General features: G+C 40.3%; 1 protein-coding gene across 1 annotated transcript; it reads right to left on the bottom strand.

Annotated features, from left to right (window-relative positions):
- Positions 1 to 656: 656 nt before the first annotated feature.
- On the bottom strand, positions 657 to 14,046 carry morc3a (MORC family CW-type zinc finger 3a; the record flags this gene model as incomplete). Its single annotated transcript, XM_080038481.1, has 19 exons — positions 657 to 1,535; positions 1,647 to 1,840; positions 2,538 to 3,576; positions 3,680 to 3,746; positions 4,020 to 4,107; positions 7,071 to 7,160; positions 7,324 to 7,354; positions 9,099 to 9,173; positions 9,399 to 9,527; positions 9,639 to 9,746; positions 9,879 to 9,976; positions 10,089 to 10,208; positions 10,347 to 10,478; positions 10,834 to 10,957; positions 11,050 to 11,202; positions 11,515 to 11,739; positions 11,874 to 12,006; positions 12,327 to 12,399; positions 14,002 to 14,046. 19 exons carry the CDS (start codon positions 14,044 to 14,046, stop codon positions 1,361 to 1,363), a joined length of 3,099 nt encoding a protein of 1,032 aa, XP_079894607.1. The 3' UTR covers positions 657 to 1,360.
- Positions 14,047 to 16,163: the final 2,117 nt, after the last annotated feature.

The raw sequence follows: 16,163 nt of genomic DNA, 5'->3' as shown, positions 1-16,163 counted from the left end.
ACTCAATCACAGTCAGTGACATGAAAAGATATAAAATGAATCAACATCTAAAATCTGCATACACATAAGCTCTGACCTTGGAAAGACACTGATTCTATTTGATGATTGTGTGTCAGCTGATTTTGTTGTGATCTTGAATAAATGTTGTTTAGTAATTCTCAGGTCTCTTACAAAAGCGTGCTAGATTTTAAATAAGGCTTCCTAATTAAATAAAGCTTAACATAGCATACGTCTGATAAACCCCATCATCACCACAACCTAAACTTGAATAATTAACAAGCCATTGTTTTCTGTTAAAATACTGACCTCCTTTCATCACACAGAGGAATAACTATTTGCCTACTGGTTACACGTGCAGTTTCAGTCCTCTACGATGTCTGCCTATTGAACTGAGTCCAAAAAAGCACAACTCTTTTACTGACTTAGAGGGAGGTTCTTGGTAACGCTTCAGTGTATTACTCAGATACATATCGCATGGCTTGTTGCAAGCCCTATCTTGTACAACGTTTTTCCTATCAGAAGGATTCACAAAGACACCAATGATAACATTTCACAGTGCATTTTTATCGCAGAGAAAATTCAGTAAAAATATATAAATATTTGACAGAATACATTCACTCTTCGATAAAAAAAAAACAGAAAAGAAAATTGACAGCTGTCAGTGTAACAGAATCTGATGCAGTGCTGTGATGCTGCAACTAGAAATAATTCATCAACAAAATATCGAACAGTTGACTGATGAATGGATTAAAACTATGGTTATACACAGAAACTTAAGAGCAAAGCAAATGGTCAACAAAAATGCATGTACCGTATATATGCTGCGATTGGGTTGTTTATATTGCCTTTTCCTTCATATCTGTGTAAGCGACATTCTTGGTCAGGTAAAAAATAATGCAATTTTCTTTGCATTATTATGTGTTGATATAAAATATGTTAACATGTAAAAACATTTGAATAAATTAATACTTTCCCACGATCTGAATCAAGTATTGATTATTTACATGGGGACCACAGCTTAGATCCTGGGGCCTATTTCAGAAAGCAGGTTAAACAAACTTTGGCTTACCCTGAGATGGGGACACTCAGAGGGAACACTTTAATGCAATACAGTAGAGTAACAGCATGTGCAGACTGTCAGTGTTAAGATATTATTAGGTAAGATGAAGAAAACCTGCACCAGCGGACAGGTTAGCTTCATAACTGTTGTCAGTCAGTAACTAACTCAGTAACCAACCAAAACTAAAGCTGAACTGGCATTGTGAAAAAAAACAACAAAAAAACAGTGTTTCCCCTAAACCAAATCTGAGTTTTTCCTAAACTCGCTTTTTGAAACTGGCCCCAGGATCCTGAAATGTGTTTAGACATTTATATCTCTATTGTTCTGCCCCGGTGTTGTGCTGGACTCCTCATTGGAGATAACCTGTTCTAGGATCTCGTCAATCACATTACACTCATAATTGACTTGGCCCAGGTCAAGAGCAGGCACATAGGAAACGAGAAGGCGTCCGATGTTGTGTCGAAGCTCAATCAAACTGAGGGGAGGAGAGAACAACAACTTAGATTAGCAAGAAATGTTCTGCTGCCAAAAATGGCTTTGTGACATAGTGATAATTCATTAAAACATGCAAGGAAAACAGTCCAACCTTCTGGCTGGATCTGTGCCACAGTCCCCAGCCCCTCCTGTCTCCTCTGGTTCTGCCTTTATGGATGGATTAGTGGCTCTGTGTTGTGTTGCGTTTCCCTCTTGTGCGTTCTCCCTCTGCTGCTGCTGCAGACTCAGCCTGAGCTCCTCACATTTGGATGCCAGGTTTGCCCTTTCTTCCTCCAGATTGTCCAACTGGTGGATCCAAGGAGAAGAGAAAAAAATAATGAACAGAGGGGAAGCCAGGTCAAAGTCAAATAAAACTAAAAGTTAAAGGTGAAGTAAGCAATTTATTTATGTTAATATAAGTGTTAAATCGCTCTTTATTCATACAGTGATCACTTACATAATGTGTGCGTTTCATAAAGCCGATCTCTTAGTCAGGTGCTCTGCATGTAATCGACAAATAAACTTTTCGGGGAATCCCGAAATTAATATCCAATCACAAGAGAGAACGCTACAAACCGACACCCGTAAAAATCCTTCCCAATGTCTGTTTTGATGGTTTTTATCATGTTTTATCACACTTGTGGATCTGAGATGATGCTAGATAACTCGCTGCTTGAAGACCACAGTGCATTAATGTGGTGACGAGCGAGGGGACTGCTAACTGCAGAAACTGACAGGAAGTTAGCTAAAAGAACCATTCCGCGTACAGCACCTTTAACAAAAGTCTACATGGGTGAGTAACTAAACATGTACTTGTGAGCTGTTAAAAAAAAAGTAAATCTTTCGGCTTAGCCAACAACAAGCTGGGGGAAATATTTAATATTTTCAAGTATTGAGAGATTGTTGGCTTTGGTTCTTCTTATGGGATCTGTTGACAATGAACAGAAATACAGAGGATCACCAATGTTGCACTTTAAGCTCAAAATAGAGCTGCAATACTGACCTGTGAGCGCAGTTCATCCCTCTCAGTGTTTGTCTGATCCAGTTTGCGTACCAAAGAGTCTACTTGCACTGCAATGTCATCTAAGTCCTCTGCGTCCCCTTGAGCAGTATTGGGCTTGGTCTGAGTGGCTGACACTAAATCCTTTTTGTCCTGTATCAATTCCCGGACTTTCTGTTTGGCCTTCTCAAACAGATTTTTGTAGTCCGTCCCTGCGCCCGTCTCCTCCGTCTGGCTGGCCTGGTGGGAACACTCCTTCTTTACGTTGGCCTGAGACAGCTCCTGCAGCCTGCCCTCGTTGTCTTGCAGTTGGCAGGTGAGCTTATGGACCTGCTCTTTGAAGGAGTCTCTCTCCTGAGCTGCAGCCTGCATGAGCTCTAGGAGCTGGTCCTGCTGTTGCTGTGCCTCCATCATCATACTGGGGAGGTTAGGTGGGGAGGAGGGGGCTTTATCAAAGGCATCTGCACAGGAAGGTCCAGCAGCAGCAGCATCTTCCTTGTCCAGATGACTTGGGCCCGCGTTGCAGACATCCACTTCCACATCTGAATTGTGTTCTTCCGCGCTCTTGTTAGATGTGCTAGGCCCAGCTTTCTCATCCCCTTGGGTTGGCTTTTGGTCCTCCTCTTCCTCCTTCACTTTAGGTAGCTCTGTCTGAGTGGTGCAGCTGGCCACCTGTAGGGGGGGCGGCGGGGATGAACTGGTTCCCACAGCAGCTGTCGACACATCAACGTCGGTCTCAAAGTCGCCATCGTCATCATCATCGCACTCCATCAGCATACCGACGTCAGCTTCACTTTGCTCTTGTTCAGTCTTCACACTAGCCAAGTCAAAGCTAGGCTTCTGTGGCTTGGGGGTACTGACAGTGTCCAAGATGATAAGGTCATCATCAGTATCATAAGTATCATCAGTATCTTCATTATTATTAGCAGGCACTGACGGGGAACTTGGCGGGCTCACATCCACAGATGAATTTGGGGCGCCATTAACCCTCGGCTTTTTGGGTGTTATGTGAGGTGTAGCAGACTTCATAGTTCTTTTACCCCTGCAGAACACAAAAAATGCATGTTTAATTTGTATCTTAAACAAAGTAAAATGGATATACTGTATATGAGATACATTTTTTTTAAAACAGCACAGAATCATACATCAGGGGGTTTGTTGACCACACTTCAGAAATAACTGGAAGACCATTGCTAGTGGAGGGGCTGCAAGCTAAAGAGAAAGAAAAAGAAATATGTTTAATTGTTGTCTTGTTGACACTGACACACACACACACACACACACACACACACACACACACACACACACACACACACACACACACACACACACACACACACACACACACAAGTATGACAATTACTCTGTGACTTGGTTGTGGTCATGGTGCAGACAATAAGGGGAGAAATTGTTTGGGTACCAGTTGGACAGGTTGAGAGGACTTGTATTCAGGCTCCGGTTGCGACAAAGGGAAAATTAACTCACCAGCTTGTGGAAGGGAGGTAGTCCTTACGGTCACCTTTCTTGGTGTGTTAAGCGCACTGTTTGGGGTAATAGGACTGGAGGGGGAACTCTGTTGACAAGAACAGCAAAAATAAATCAATAAAGAGATATGTTTTTATTTTAGAGATCAAAATTCCTATACCACATGGAACAAAAGTTGGTGTGATAGACCCAGCCTGGTAGGAGGAGACACACTTAATATCATAAACATGAGGTAAAACTGGGATACAAAATGTGTTATCCTGGCAGCTCCCCAGACTCAATTTACATTGAGGCGACTCGGGAACCAGAGGTGCATTATCCTATTGTTAGTCTCTCCACCACACCATTTGGTCACTATAGACAGCAGGTTTAAAGCAGTTCATATTGAGGATACAATTCAAACAAGACCATGACATTACTCTGAGCAGGATGCTGGGGTCTTCTCTTCATGCATGTACAGTCATGCCCGAAATGATTTATACCTCTGGCAAATTTTGACTTAAAGTTACTTATATTCAACCAGCAAGTTTTTTCTTGATTGGAAATGACACAGGCTTCTCCCAGAAGATAATAAGACAATGTACATCATTGTGGAAAAAAATATTTTTCAGCTTTTATTTACATTTGAACAAAAAGTGGCATGTGCAAAATTATTCATACCCTTCTCAATAATCAATAGAAAAAGCCCTTGTTGGCTATTACATCAATCAAACGCTTCCTATAATTGCTGACCAGCTTTTTGCGTGTCTCCAAAAATATTTTTGCCCTTTCATCTTTAGCAATGAGCTCCAACTCTTTCAGTTTGGAGGGTCTCACTGCCATCACTCTGATCTTAAGCTCCCTCCACAGATTCTCAATTGGATTAAAATCAGGACTGGGCCACTGTAAAACGACCATGTAAAACGTTAATGTATTTGTCCCCTAACCGTTTCTTCACCACTTTTGCTGTGTGTTTTGAGTCGTTGTCGTTTTATTAAAAAAATACAAGAAGTTCCGCATGGTGGGAGATCTCAGAGGACGTGGTCGGAAGCCAAAAGTTACACCTGTACTGGCCAGCAGGATAGTGAGAGAGGTGAAAAATATCCTAATATAGGATCACCACCAAGGCCATCCTGATAAATCTTGGCTTTGCTGGAGGCAACGTCTCAAGGCAGACAATCCAACGGACACTGCACACTGCTGGGTTCCTTGGACGCAGACCAAGGAGGATGCCACTTCTCCAGATAAGGCACACAACAGAAGCTTGGCCTTTGCAAATGCTCATCTGGACAAAGAAGAAGACTTCTGGGGCCTCATTTATAAACGTTGCGTACGCCCAGAAGAGGGCGCACGCCAATTTCTAAGCAAATATTGGGATTTATAAAAACCAAACTTGACGGGAGATGTGCGGTCCTCCACGCAAACTCTGACCCATGCGTACGCACAGAAAGTGGAGAAAGGAGAAACGGCGACTCCGTCGGCACATGTATGAAGTGCGAGAACGAATGTGTTTGTGTAAAATGTATCCAGATAGGCCTATTATAAGCCATGTAGGTCTATCATATATTGGGAGTTCCTTTGCAAAACGGATGAAGCCATTCTTACAACTAATGAACAAATGCCTCCACGGATTTTTCCATGGAGTGATACCAACAAAAACAAAACGAATTAGGATCTTAAATAGCCTACAAACGGAGACATATGAGTGCAAATAAAAACAAAATAGCAACGTTCGAATAAGCTCTGCAGTTATTAAAGAATAACCTATCTGCATGTTGTGGAATTAATTCTGATAATATTGAGGTGGAATACAGCCTATTACTTTTACACTGACGCTGTTCTCGATGCCTCAGTCAGGCAGACAGGAGTGCACCTTTTCATACACTAATGATAAGCCTACTGTACATCACATAGGCTACTGTGATTTTTTTCACGGCTTTTAGTCCGTTTTATCTATGTGTTTTTCTTTGTGTTTAAGCACGTCGCAATTGTGTTTTGAAAGGGACTGTGAAGTTTATTATTAACCCTCCGCCGCCCGTCACTGCCCCGGGATGAATTCTCCGAATCTGTATCTCATGGGGGGTCTCAGTGCCCCCCGCTCGTGGCACAAACACTGTTGTGTGAGGATATGCACTTGTTTGCGTCCACTTTTATGTCGGATCACTTCTTTTTATTTCGGCCACAGCGTTCACAGAGATCGCCACAGGCTGCACTCTATCGCCTTTACGCTCACACTGCCACCAAACTATATTTTCCCTGTTCGCCACTTCTCCAACGGGTACTTCGGGGTGACCGCAGTGATCCACACCGTGTGGAGTTTATTTTTCCATTTCCCTTTCAGTCGGCGATTGCCACTACCGCCTTCATGCACTCAGTAAATGATATTAATTCGGGCGTGTCGATGACTATGTATGGGTAAATATGGGCGGTACGTGAAGCCCGCAAAGGCTGCGCCACATTTAGAGTAGATTGTGATTTATAAAGGGAAACAGGCGTAGGACGTGAGTGCACACTGTTTTATAAATCCGAATATTTTTGTTCGCACGTACATCCTACATTTCTTCCGTACGCCAGCTTCCACGTGAATCCCACGCAAAGCTTTATAAATGAGGCCCCTGGTCTTCTGTTTTATGGTCAGATGAAACTAAATGTAATCGTTTGGCCACAATGATGTCTCCTTCATTTTGCATAAAAAAGGAGAAGCCTTCAACCCTAAGAACACCATCCCCACTGTCAAACATGGTGGTGGGAACCTAATGCTTTGGGGGGTGTTTTTAAGTCAATGGACCAGGGAACCTAATTACAGTAAAAAGCACCATGAAAAAGAGCAATACATCAAGCTTTTTAACAACAACATCAGGCAGTTGAAGTAAACTTTAAGTCAAAATTTGCCAGGGGTATGAATAATTTCGGGCATGACTGTATACTCATCATAATCATCTGCATTGTCTTTTGAAGCTTAGTAAAGATTATGTCTTCATATTTCTACCACCTGTGTTTATTATTTATCTTAATTATCTTTAGTGAAGTGAATGTATACCTCCCTCCCTGCAGGGCACATGGAAAACCTACCTTATCAAGCAGCTGCAGTTTCAGGCGCTCGTTTTCTCTGTTGAGTTCCGTTAAAAGCTTCGCTTCCTGACGCTTTAGAGCCGCCTGCTCCTACAAGAAATATTTTCAAAAAGTGCTGTTAACCATGTGTTTACCTATGTGGAATCAGAAAGGATTACGATCAAAAATTACTTTTTATTTTAAATCAAAACAGCAATAGCAGGCATAAAAGCATTGCATAGAAGCAGATGAAGAATATCAGATGTGCCCTTACCTTCTCTCGTTTTTTCTTTTCTTCCCTCTCTCTGTGAAAATAAAACCACAGAGGTTAGTTGAGTCAAGCCACTTTATTTATTATTTATTTATTTTTTATTTGGTTTTTAATTCCATTTTTAGTTACATCCATGTAATGTTTTTCCATTACAATTTCATTATGGAACCAACATAAGCAGTGTTGGTTTCCTTCTCAGTCATTACTGTACAACTAGTACAGTAATTTGTAATCACTTTCCAAGTATATAGCTCATTTCTTGTCATGAATATGTCCTTTGAGTTTAGTTAGTACAACTACTTTTCCATTGAATACATATGATATGCCAGGTTATCTCAAACCAGAAATTTTGGTGGTTCAGCTTTGGACCAGTTCTCATAGCTTTTTTACTGGCTATAAGTAGAATTTTAATCAGATACCTGTAGGGGAGAACGGGGTAATTTGTCACACTCGTTATATCTTGGAACCAGAAGGCACTGTCTGTGAAATTTTGGTATGTAAATATCCAGAATTGGGATCAGAGGTCACCTACATAGTCTTCCTTGGAGTTAGACTGCTGAATTTGAGGTGAGACGACTGTTTGTGTTTTTCATGTCAAATTGAAAATATTTAGCTCCTCAGTATTTTTCTTCTAGGCTGTTACACAATGGGTTTATAACAAAACACTTGTTACCTATACAAAGTGTGAAGGGTAAACTATAGTTTAGATTGTGGTTAGCATGCCAATTAGTTGTCAGATGGTTGTTGGCCTTGATGCTAGCAAGAAAGTTGGGGTTGGTCGTCACATTTTTTGGGGGGTTGGTTGTCACATGTCACACAAGGAACCCAATAACGAAATAAATTGTCAAGCTGTATCCTCACTGACACCCCAGAGAAGGAAAGAATAGAGCAGGAAAAGGCAGCTAGCATGCAAAAGAAAAAAGGGCAAAACAACCCAGTGCATCCCAAACTAGACCAGCTGCCAAGGCTACAGTAAGTTATGTTAAAATCGATCGATTTACTTTGACATTAAAAAAAAAAAAGCCAGTGTGGTAGAATTTTGTATCATATGAAACCCAGTTTAATATATTTCTCTCTGTCTGTCTGTAATTTAACTGGGCGTAATAAATGAAATTATTCAGGATATAAAATAGATAGGTTTCATTTTGGGAGCTGCCGTTTAAATATTCAATAGCATATCTCAGGGCAGGGCACAAGTTGTGGCAGTGTTTTTATTTGAAATGGGACTGTTAACGAAATCTATTTCTCTGTGATTGTATAACATATTAATGCTATCATTCTATTCACCTCACATTGAACTCTGTTGTACAAACACTGTGGTAAACATGTTTTTCTTAAGCCTCGTCACACATCAAGATGTGAAACACACAGCACATGTTCAAGGACTTCTTGCACTCGAATCAGTACAATTATACCACTCAGCCCCAAGGGAGAAATGACTCCCATATTCTGTTATCAGAAGAATAACACCTGTGCTGAGATGATTTTCTGGGAATATCTCTCTCATTAAAAACATTTCTGCTTTCGCCAGCAAAACAAGGGCTGGACACACAAACCGAGTGTATACGCCTACACAATTTTTTGGACCATATAACCTCTGCTATTTCTGTTCAATCTTTGTCTCAATCCATGTATACTTAACAATGTAATAACTTATGATGCATTGATTGATTCCCTTGTATGCTGAAACAAGTAAACTTCACCTACTTTTGAAGAAGCCTGACTCAAATCCTTTTATTCAAACACTTGGGTAAATAATTCTAGTAACAGGGACTCACTGTCGTTTATGGGTCTTGGTGTACGGAGCTTGATCATCATCAGAGTCCTCAGGCTCTTCCTCTGCCTGGCAGCTCCTGAAAGGGCAAATTAGATAGAGATTGAATATTTCAAATGGGTTACAATAACAGAATTTTAGACAGTTTTTTTTATTATAAGAAAATAAAGCACTGAATTAATGTTTTGTTTTCACAAATTTAAATAACATTAACTTTACAGTATTTCAATATTTTTAGCATAGATTTTCTTCTCTTTCGATTTATTCGTAATTATTACAGGGTTTTCCATAATGCTCTGCTTACCTGTACATAGGATTGGGGTTCAAACGGCAGAACCATTTATCCGGCAGCTTGCTGCAGTCAATGCCATCGGGGAGTTTGCGCCACCTCCTACATTCTTCACACTGCGCCCAGTTCTGATCTGGTCGCTTTCTGAGTGGCATGAAGAGAAGTATCAGAGCATGTTGGATGTCAGCATGGCTAGACATACAAATATGCGTGTAGTAGAATACATGATGTCAGGTCACTGCAGAATGTACATACATGGTATCTTCCACTGGTCTGAGGTCGCTTGGATGATCAGTTTTTCTCTTGAACTGAATTTCTTTCCAGTACTCCTCCAGTTTGACCCCCAAACTGTTCATAGTTCTCCTGTAACAATTAAGGAAGAAGATTTATTGTCCCGTGTTGACAAATATGTGCACATCTAAACTGACAGGAACTTATTTAGACCTTAATCAGATCAATGTGATGAAAATTGAATGGGTCAGCGAGGCATTTTACCTGTACGTATCTGTCTCATCAAAGCTCTGTTTGTTGTGGGTAGGTTTCAGAAAGTCACATTCAATAACCCCAATGACCCCGACCCCTTTGTAGTTTGTCTGTAGAAAGGCAAAGATTCAGAAGAGATGAACACAGAATTAGAACAATTTAGAAACCTGTGGAAGCATTTGTCATAAACAAACAAACTCATCAAAAACAACAGAAACTCACCCTAAGCTGGCAGCCCACACGTTCATATGCTTTGATGAGCCTTTTCTTGTAGTACATCATAACCCCATACTGCTCTTTACTTCTGGTGTTATAACCAAAAGTGATTTGAATGTTTTTGGCCTAAAATGAAAGCAGAGACACTTTAAGCACATACACAAACAATGTCCCAACTTAATAGGCTTTTCTCAATACACAAACACATATTTTGAAACAAAGAGGAGAGGTACAGCTCGAGAGAAGCTGTGATAAAAATGATACCTCGACACCCTGGGGATTGTAGTTATCCTTTTTCCTGTGGGCCAGACTTTTGACAATGAACTGAGTTTTCACCATGTGACCACGTATGTTGATCATCATCGAAGGCTTTAGGAAGAGAATACTGCAATATGCCTGCACCCATTAAAAAAAAATAATTATCAATTCATTTAAATGCAAGGTAATGTTAGGATTCAGTATCAGACAAATTAACAAATATCTGTAGAAACGGGTGGCTCGGCTTCCCTCACAATGTAAAAAATAAAATAATAAAATTGGCCAATTTGAGCATATTCATTCTTATTACAGACAAAACATGTGTCAAACAATAATTTAACCTAATGTGTTTTTTCTGATGAAAAAGTTTAAATTACTTTGTCAATGAGAAGAAATCCAAAATATGTTAATCTTTGCCTTAAAACAAACAATGCCCTTGGTAGAACAGAATTACTAAGGACTGTTTGACAGCTTGCAGGTTACTGCTTCTTACCCGCAGCGAATAAACACTGTCAGGGATGTGTGATGCCTCTTTCATTGCCTCGATGGTATCGGATGGAATTCGGATATCGTAACGGTCGCTCTCGAAATCGAACTCTGTTGCTCTAGTGGACGTTCTGTAAGAAACAACATAGACAAAAATCAAATCACATGTTTGCAGTAAGAAATAAAACATACATTTGTGTACATGCAGACAACACAAAGGTACCTGCGGAGATTCCAGATGATGATCCGTGTGCCTGTTTTCTCTTTGGAACAGATGTAAGTGATGGCCTCGATCTCAACCATCAGTTCTTTCTGTGTCTTGAAAGGGGAGTGGTCCAGGATGGCCTGCAGACTGGCTTCGTCCTCCTCTCTTACACTGAGTAAAGCGGAGGCTAAGGACAATGCTATACAGTGCGATTGCAAAAAAAAGCGCAAATGTAAAATCCAACTGCCTGGTGTATGATCGGTAGAAAATGTTCTCCTATTAAACATGCCACAAATCTGTATGCGATTCCAGACTTCCAACATCTTAACCTTGGGTATATACTTCAGATTACTCTACCTCCTGTAACCAATTCACTTGACAACACTTAATACGTTTATAATGCCAATAAGTCGAGAGGCTAATAACAATTTATATAATGCATCTCCATACTGTTTGCCTCATTGCAGTACATAAAGGATATACTTGTTGCTTCCTTTCTGTTCAAAGCTGACGATAGGAACAATAATTTGTTCGGCACCAATATCCTTCAGGTAGGTCTGAGAGAGCATCCCGATGCACGAGGTACTTTTTGACTGGGAGAAGACGATGGCATCTTCTCCCAGACGCATGGATCCCGACTTGAACCCGTTGCCATACATGCCGATTGGCTGTTTATCCTTTACAGCAGTCTTGTCACTGTAACCGAAGCTTGAGGGGGGGAGTACACATATATTCATTAATGAGTAAATGAATCATAATTACAAAAACCTTAAAAAGGTGCAAAAAAGCATCAAAGAAGTTTCCAATCATTTCCCTAACGAAACCAAACAGCAGTGTCCTACCTGAGCATCTTATGCATTGTGTCATGGTCCAGTCCATTTCCATTATCCATAAACGTGAGGCATTCTTGTCCATTGACTTCTGTTTTATCAATCCATAACTGTGTGGCACTGACATCAGGATCATAGGCATTGTCTGTCAAAAGATCATTTTAGAGGCATCTTTAATTCACATAAAACTCTCCCATTAAAGCGATGTTGAAGCGTGCTGAGGACCAGATCTACTCAGGAATATTTTGCCGCAATACCATGCAAGTGCTTAATCTGTGAATAAAAGTGAATCCTAATCTGTAGTAATGTGTTATTTTCTTAAAGAACAATTTATGTGATATTTTATTAACATGAAATGGTTGACAATTGCGAACACATTAGGACTGAGTTCCTCCATAAATGCATAAACAAAAAAGTCCTTTGATTTTTTTGGGGGGAATATTTGATATGAAGATGATAACTCACCTATGAGCTCAGCTATGGCACCAAAGGCCCAGGTGTGGCTGGTGGAATTTGAATGCAGATACTTTGGATCAAGCTGCAAGTAGAGGAAATTAAAGGAGTTAAACAATTACTAATTATTTTCATTCAATAATCAATTCATATTCAATCAATGTGTCCTTAAAGAATTAGCCTGTCTGGAAACAATTTTCAATAGAAATGTATTTGTGTGATATGTTGATGTCTAAATCAACATTATTTTTAGGAGAAAAAGTTGCAAAAAAAAAAAGGTAGGGGTTGCAGTGGTTTCCATATGTGGTTTCCTGTGTGTGGAAACATGTCAGGAAAATGGGGAAACATGTCTGCGACCGGCACAAGATTACCTACATTTTGATGAAACAATTATCCATGTGGAGTTGGATTTGTGCGAGTGGGAGCGGGCTAAAAAGTGTGTGGCGTTTCCCCCCCCCCCCTACTCACTCTAGGAGTTTGTCCTGCACTCTAGCCCGGAAGATGCTGTCTGATCCGCTTTCATTGTAAAATGGATTTTACATGCGTTCAAACAAGGCTGACGGACTGATTTGAAAACTATGCATTTGTTTAAACATTTGAATGACATATGAAAGAAGGAACTTAGCTGAACATGTTGTAGCTTGAATGAAGTTTGCAATGGGAAGTATGACTGAGAATTTGTTTTGATTATCTTTGAAGTTATTTGTTGGATTAAGTATGCACGATGAAAAGTGATTTTAAATGTTGCATAATTTTTCATAACATTTTGAATAACTCTGAAGTTATGAATTTTATGAAAGGGTCGAAAGCAAGCTAGAATGTCCTTCGTTGAACATTTTCATAATTGAATGAAGTTTAAAGGTCGAAGTATGTTGAAGTCATTGAAGGACGATGAAACGGCGGAATAATAATAATGAAGAATGTTTTGAAAGCTGTAGAATATCAATGCTTTCAGCATTCACACCAAAAATGTATACACTTAATAGAATAGGAGGAATACCGTAATAATATGCTAAGTAGTGGTAGAGGGCGTCTTACTGTGTGTTTAATGGGACACTGTTTACCATAGATACAGACTTCAGGCATTCATTATCAGTTTCGTTTTCAAGTAAAGAGTCAGGGGGACAGACAACAATACGTTCTTATTGACGGAATTCTTCATTAACCTATGACTTTCACTGCTAAACAGGCACATAGAGATGCTGCTGCTGCTAAAATCAGCCAAATATTAATTTAGTTGCAGGTAAATCGCATTGGTCAATGCAAACACTTTAACCTTAATAGCTCTCTAGAGTCTACAGCAGTGTTTCTAAATCCTCCGTCCGGATGCATGTATTTTAGGCTAGGCTAGGCTAAATCTCTCTCTCTCTCGTTCTCCGACACAGGCACAGCTGATTCATATTAACAACTCGTCGTCAACCCTGGAAGCAGTTTAATAACAATATTTTACGATCTGAAATCAGCTGTGTCGGAGGGGCGATGGGATTGAAACGTGCAGTCGGAAAGGTTCATCTCACCAGAGGTTTGGTAAACAACTGCTCTACTCTGTCAACATTGTTCGCGGCACACTGTACCAAACTTCATTCAGCAGATTTGTAGAATGTATCCGCTCTCCTGACAGTACAAATCTATCGACTTCGCTGTATGTATATGAAGAAATTCCTCAAACAAATTAGTAAATACTTACGGTGCTGATCGGAACACCGTTGATGGTTTGCGCGGCCGCCGCCATCTTGCCGTAAATAAGTGTGGACCTATGGTGTGGACTAACGAGGTGGGGTCTGACGTGCGGGCCAAGATGCGGGCGGGAGGTCAGGAGGGCTGATGTCAATATTTGAGCTTTGTCTGCTTGTCTTTGTCATTACAATTATGCACATACATACAATGTACATACACAGGAGTGTATGAAAGTGTTTGTTTAATATTATTAGAATATATTCTATCATCATCATCATGTATGATATGACAAGAGATTTATGAACTCATTATCACGTCGTAGGACTACTACTAATGGCATAACTGGAATAATAAGTTACATAAGGTTTTATTGCTTAAAGCTTCACAATCATACACTTAGCTTACAGTGCTAAAAGAGTTGCACAACTACTGTAAGATATTTTTACACTTTCATACAGGTTACTTTTATACTTTGTACACGTTAGGCCTACACATTCTTGACCTAATGAGTCAGCCGGATTGCACAATATGTTTAAGTCAGGTTTAAGTGCTGTGAGAATAATTTTAATTGTAGGCCTAATAGTCGTATGCTTATTACACTATACTCTTTTTTTTAGACTTTTATATGTTTATTAACTTCACATTCTTGAGCACTATAGGCTCACCATATTGTAAGTGCACATAAAAACACTTTAAATACAGAGGCAGGCAGTTTACTTTTTATCACTTGCCCAAGGTCAGGGGAGAATTATTTGTGTGGGATGTGCCAGCACATGACAACCGGCCTAGCAACGACCCCGCACCCTCCCTTCACCTCTCTTATGAGCATGGTAGTGTAAACCATGAAATGTATCTTATGCCATTGGAAGACTCACCAGAAGAAGACGTCATCGCGAAGCCAAGCCTAACATCTACGGCCAGCCTCCAACACATATTCTACCAATCAGAAATAATGTATTTTTTTCCATATACGCCTAACATGTCCCACCATTTCAACTTCAGTCTTACTGGGGACGTTTTTTGAGAACCAGTAAGCTCCATGTAGGCCTACATGTTTCTGCTCACTCAATTTAGATAATAAACTTTTAAGCTTTGAAATAAATCTTCTACTTGTTTTTCCTTCTTCAACTCTGGTTAAAAGAACACAAAATATTTTCCTAACAGTGCACACTGTGTTAAATAGAGAGCAGACAGTTCCAGTAAAATATTTGTCTGCCTCTCATCAGTTTTATTATTGCTTCACAAGGTCAGATGGCTGGTAGACGAAGAACTCTGCCCACAACTGCTCTTTTGCATTATATGTCCCTTACAGGTTAGGCAGTGTATAGTTCCCTCCCCTCTTTAGGGGGATCCCTTGCCATTGGAAGAAATGCGCTGAGAGGCCGGGACCAGGCTGTAGATGTGCCACCAAGGAGCGGCTGAGTCTTAACTGTGGCGTGCCTCCTCAACATAGTCAACCGATCCAATATGGTTTTCTATTCACTGTGTATTTCCTAAAAACACCAGTCTTACTGTGGAAAGTTGGTTGCAGCTAACTTGTAGACCAGCTACAAGTGGACTGTGATTCCAGAACCAGCATGTCCATGCATACTCTGCTTACTCAATTGACTTAATAAATATATAAGCTTTAAAATGGATCTTTTAGCCTTTTATTTCCCTTCAACACCTCTGGATCAACGAATACGCTGACACACTACAGATACATGAAAAAGGTTAAAAGCATCAGTCCCACGCAGTGAAGAGCTGATATAATAAAATGGTATTGAGCAATAGTTGCAAGAGAGTCACACACACACACCCACACACTTTCAGACACATACCCGAGCATAGCATGCAGATTCTCCCTAATGGCAAATGATACCCTAGGCAGAAATGACACATCCTAGGCCACTAGAACAAAGAACCAATGTGTTCCAGTTAAGAATACACACACACACACACACACACACACACACACACACAACCACCATGTATGAGGAAGACTTCCTCGGGAAGTAGACACACTCGTCAATAGGCCTACTAGGCTGAAATTTCCTTAACAGATTAAGTATCGAGTCACACAAAAATAATCCCTCTCAATCATCACTTATGCCTCACTAGAATGTGTGGTGGTGTCTTTGACTGCAGAGTCTCCCCTTTGGCTTCATTGTGCCTTGTAGGTGAGGAGCTGGG

This window comes from Ammodytes marinus, assembly GCF_949987685.1.
Source record: "Ammodytes marinus genome assembly, chromosome: 12".
In the NCBI taxonomy this organism is placed as follows: Eukaryota; Metazoa; Chordata; class Actinopteri; order Uranoscopiformes; family Ammodytidae; genus Ammodytes; species Ammodytes marinus.
This window is presented reverse-complemented; position numbering and strand designations above follow the sequence as displayed.